At 24.3% G+C, this 5223-nt stretch overlaps 1 protein-coding gene across 1 annotated transcript; it reads left to right on the top strand.

The window, feature by feature from the left end:
* Positions 1-284: 284 nt before the first annotated feature.
* On the top strand, positions 285-4626 carry LOC145844954 (lactosylceramide 1,3-N-acetyl-beta-D-glucosaminyltransferase A-like). The gene is made up of 5 exons (XM_082952371.1): positions 285-364; positions 1427-1586; positions 2069-2271; positions 3704-3858; positions 4427-4626. Exons 1-5 carry the CDS (start codon positions 285-287, stop codon positions 4624-4626), a joined length of 798 nt encoding a protein of 265 aa, XP_082808497.1.
* Positions 4627-5223: the final 597 nt, after the last annotated feature.

Here is a 5223-nt window from a genome sequence, read left to right as displayed (position 1 = left end):
TTAAAACAACAATTTAAAACTTTCAGTTCGAATTAGTTTTTGAACCAGTTCATTTGATTACAAAAAAAAAAACGAATTTAGTTAATTTAAGTTTAACTAGTTTAAGCTATTAAGAATAAAAGAATTGAACCTATTCTGTTATAAGTTTGAATTTTAAGTCTCACTTTTAAAAATCAAACTTTATGTTTCAGAGTGCGGAAACCCCTATTAAACTGCCAGAGTGCACTTCTGTTCTGCCTTGGAAGAGTTTAGAGGAAATAAAATGTGAAGAAAGCTGAAAAAAGATGATATATTTTGTGAAATCGAGCGTTGGTAACACGAAGAGAAGGAACCTTATAAGATCAAGTTGGGGCTCCGTATTCAAGTTAGTGACGTCAGAGTTGAATAGCTCGTATAAATTAAAAAGTACAATTATACTTTTTAAAAGTATTTAAATGAAAATGTATTTTTTTTTGAATTTCAGAACCTAAAACACAACCTTACAACTTTTTGTAGTTGAAAATTATTATTAGTTCCAAAATAAGTGAACCAGAAATAATGATTTTTCTTAAGGCTCAATTATTTGAAAAAAAAGTTCTAAAATAAAGCCTTAAAAAATATAACATGATGTTACTCTAACAACTATACTATATTAACTTCTAATAATTAGAAGTATATACTTTTTTCTAACTTAAAATCTATTTTCAATAACTTAATGGCTTTAAGTTTATCGCGTTAAGAATTTTTTGAGCTTGTGGTAAGAAGCATTTTATTTATTCTGAATTACTAACTATGTTACAAATTGACTATTGTAAATTTTGTATAATTTTTTATTGACTTTCTAATCAAAATCACCTTAAAACTTACCAAAGTTTTACAATAACTTGTGATAACAATATATTAAAACTTATTTATTAAAAATATTTCTATAAAAATCGCATAGTATAGATAAAAAGTTTAATTATTTATAGTTTAAATTAGTTAACAACTAGGGATTTATAACTTTTGTGTTGAACTGTTAACTTTAAATGTAAAAAAAACCTATCTACAAAAAACTTATTAGACATAAAAAACTAAAACTTCAAAATATCAAGTTATTTTTTTACTAAAAAAAGTAATGGGGACTTTTTAAATTACTAGTTAAAATATTAAAAGAAAATAGTATAGTTTCAGAAAAGCGTTAATATACTAAGCTAAAATTTAATTATATTAACTAAATAAAAATTATTTCTTACAATACTAATTTTAAGAAGTAAATATTTAGACTGTAACAACAAATTTAGTTATATGAACGTAATCTAAGCAAAATTTCATCTGACAATACACTTACAATTTTAAATTACAAAAAACTTGCTGTATATGTTTGCATTTCCAGTAATCAAAATTTGTTTTTAGCACCTTTGTATTTTTGTTCACAATCAAAACTAAAACTATGAAAATTCATTAGGCTGTACAATGTCCAATATTCCGTTATATTCGTTGTAGGAGAGCAAATTAAAAATGATAGCTACGAATTAATGCAAAGTTCTTTGAAAGAAGAAAATAAACAATACGGTGACATTCTTCAGTGTGAGTTCTTAGACAACTACCATGCTCTACCAACAAAAGTTAATAAAAATATGTAGCTTATTTTAATGTTAACGTGAATTTAGTTAAACTTTGGATATTTTATTGTAAATTTAATAAATCAGTATTATAACTTTATGTAAATTGCAATGATAAAACAGTTTTTTTTTATGGAATTGAAAATAACTAATGAAAATTTAAAACAGATTTACAAACAAGTAACATCGAAATTGCTAGTGTAATTTTTTGTGCTTTAAAATAAAATTAAAGGAATGAAAAAGCACTAAATATTTAAAACAATAAATTTATAAGACATATAACAGAAAAAGTAAAACTAAAGTACTTTGAAATTAAGCTACAAATCTAGTAAAACTTTAAGTCAACGTAGGATGTTTTCTATTAGTCGATCTAAAAAATCATAAAAATTTTTTTTCTATATTTTTACGCTAAAAATTTATAAGTTTTAAAACAAATTTTTATAAAATATAACTCTTTGTTTTAAAAGTTGACATAAGTATCATAGGTGTTATCGGGTTTCAATTGGTTGAGCGATCAAAATCTCGAAGCTGATTGGGTGACAGTGACAGACGACGACTGCCTGATGAATGTAATGAACGTTAACACCGCTTTCAAAGACCTGCATTCTGGAGAAAATGGAAACAAAATATTCTGCGGGTTCAGAAAAACTAACAATGGGAGAACAATAAGAATAAAACATTCTAAATGGTTTTAATTTTTATTTATTTTATTTTAGTCTTATTGATTTTTTTTTAACTTTGAATTTTATTTTGAATTTTAAATTCTAATGAGACTTACTAACAGTAATGTAGTGTTCTGTTAAAACAGCAAACACTTGATTTTAAATTACTAATACAAATGAGCATCTAAATTAAATTATTAATAAATAGGTCTAAGTGGTTTGAATTATTATTTTTAACATTACTTTAAAGCTATGAGCTTTAATACTTTTGTTCTATTAAATCTTTGTAAAAAAATAGCTATAAATTAATGAGCGATACGAAGCATTTTTGTAGTCTAAAAATTAATAGGGTATATGAAATGTTGTGTATTTATCAAAAATGTAGTAAGTTACGAAGTTTAATCTTAAACGGATTATCAAAATGCGTTTCTGTATCAAAAAAATAAGAAATAAAACTTATTAACTGCCTTAGTTTAAAACAAATATTTTTAATATAAGAATTTTTAACTTGAAATTGATAGTTTTGTTAAATGTTTTCAAGCAGATCTTTGAATAAAATTGCAAACGTAGCATTAGTGTGTTAGCTTTAGTCTTTCATTTTAGTAACTAGTTTAATTTTTAGATTGTTTCATTTAGTTTATTGAAAATATTTTTCGAACTACATCTACATTAAAAGTAGAAAATAGTTAAATTTGAACTTTAGTTGTGTTTTCGGGTGGTAAACAATAGGTTATAAACAAAGCTACTTAAATTTTCACGATCTTTTTTACATTAGATTAATTTTTGAACTAGTTAAAGTTCTAGTTTTTACAACTGACATACTGAATTTGAATGAAGCTGCTTAAGAAAATAACCAGTTGATTACTTAATACAAAAAATAATATTGCCATAAAAAGTATGAAGCAAAGAATACTTAATCGAAAAAATAGTTTATAAACCATATAGATTTTTTTAATATCAACTAACTTTACACTTCAATTTATAAAGTAGACATCGCTAATATGTTGATAAATTTTAAACAATTTATTAAATGTTGATTACTTAATATCACAGTCTTAGATTAACATTTCAATCTGTTAATTTAAAAACGACAACTTGTAGACTATATAAAACTGATTTCAAAATTTTTTTGAGGAAATTTCAAGTTAAAATATAAAATGTAGCTACTTATATGTTTGTACTAAAACGAGATATTTATTTAACAGTTATACAGTTTTGTTCGTTAAACGCAAAAATACTATTATAGACTCTTCTTTAAATGGAGCAAGGAGTCTACTATAGGTTTTATAACAATTACAACTATTATTTTTTTAAATGCAGTTTAAGTATATCAGATTTATAAAACCTATAATAATTACAAATTGATACAACAAAAGTAAAACTTAAAGTTAAACTCGATTAAACTAATATTACTTCTATGTAACCAAGTCAATAAAATACAATTAATGAATATAACAGGTATATATCTGAAGCCATGTACAGCGAAAAATTTTACCCGACCTACTGCCACGGAGGCATGTGGTCTTTGAGCCTGAAAATGGTCGAAAAATTAGTTTGCGCTGCAAAAATCATCGAAAAGGGCGACTTTTATATTGAAGACGTTTTTATCACCGGTTAGACTTTTTTTCTTTAAACTTGTCTTCAGATAAGCTTCATAAGAAGTTATTGTCGGTGTTGCTAAACTTGATTAATGTTTGGTATAGTTTATATATGTTAAGGTAATTATGTTAGGTTTTATTTGACTTTTTATGAACCTTAAAACTAAATAACTTTTTTTTTTAGCATATTGAAAAAAAAATTGAACATTTATCACATCACCTTTACCTTGAAAAACTTTCAGCCAAAAAAATGTTTGTAAAGTTATAAAAAGTAATTTGTAAAAATTTATAAAGAGTCCAATGTAATTAAGTTAAATAACATTATTTTTTAACAAAACAGCAACCTTTTTTTTAAATTAAGTTTACCTTTAAATAACTTTACAATTTTTAAACAGTATTTTTATAATAACTTAAAATCTCTGTTTGTTCATAAAGCTTTCTTTATTAGCCCAAAACAAATATTTTCAAACTCATTTATATGACGTTTACTTTTTGCAGTTTGAGTTATTAATATTGTAAAGAACATTTTAGTTAAAGTAATTGAACATTAAACATTTAAAATTAATGAGTAATAATGCTTTAGGAGTATTACGTCACAAAGTAACTTGTTCAAGCGATGACGTAGTCAACTTCGTCGGTAAGCAGATGGTGCAGCACCTGTCAAAAAATCTGGTTGCCAAGTTCAGAAACCCCTGGAATACTATGAATTCGTCGTTACCATGGCAACATACATGTACTAGGGATGTCGAGTTGAGAAAAGACAGCCCCCTATTCCCTAAATAAACTTTTTCTAAATATTTTTTGGTTGGAAACTAGTTTTAAGTTTTCAAAGTTTACCATCAATGAGCTAGTTACCAGAATAAATTTAATTAAAAAAAAAGTTAAGTGTTAGAACTTGATTTTTATAACTTAGATATTAATTTTTAGCGAACTGTTTTCCAAACTAAAGTTGTTTAAATTATTTTTATTAGTAATGTTTTTTTATTGAAAGCTCTATGCAATATCGACTTAATTTAAATTATTACGTGTTATCTTAATGTCCTTTGAAGTAAGTTTTTTTTATTTACTCTGGTTTTGTTTATTTTACCTTCAATTGCGAAATAAATCAATACAAATTTTTGTTGTATAGATTTTTCAATTTGTGTGTTTAACTTTTCGTTTGTCTTTGGTAGCTTGTTTGAATAATTTAAAATGGATTTAATAGAAATTTTTAGAAATTAACAGGTTTTAGAAGTATTAAATTTTAAAAGTATTCCTTGGTGTTATAATTATTTAGTCTGTTTTAACAATATAAGTTTTATTAAAGTAAAAAAAAATTCTAAACGTTTATTATCAATTGAATAGGTATTATAAGTGATATACTATTATTTTCTAAATATT

Source organism: Thalia democratica, chromosome 9, assembly GCF_965202585.1.
Source record: "Thalia democratica chromosome 9, ktThaDemo2.hap1.1, whole genome shotgun sequence".
NCBI classification, from domain to species: domain Eukaryota; kingdom Metazoa; phylum Chordata; class Thaliacea; order Salpida; family Salpidae; genus Thalia; species Thalia democratica.
Note: the sequence above shows the minus strand (reverse complement) of the source record. Positions and strands in the feature narration are given on the sequence as shown.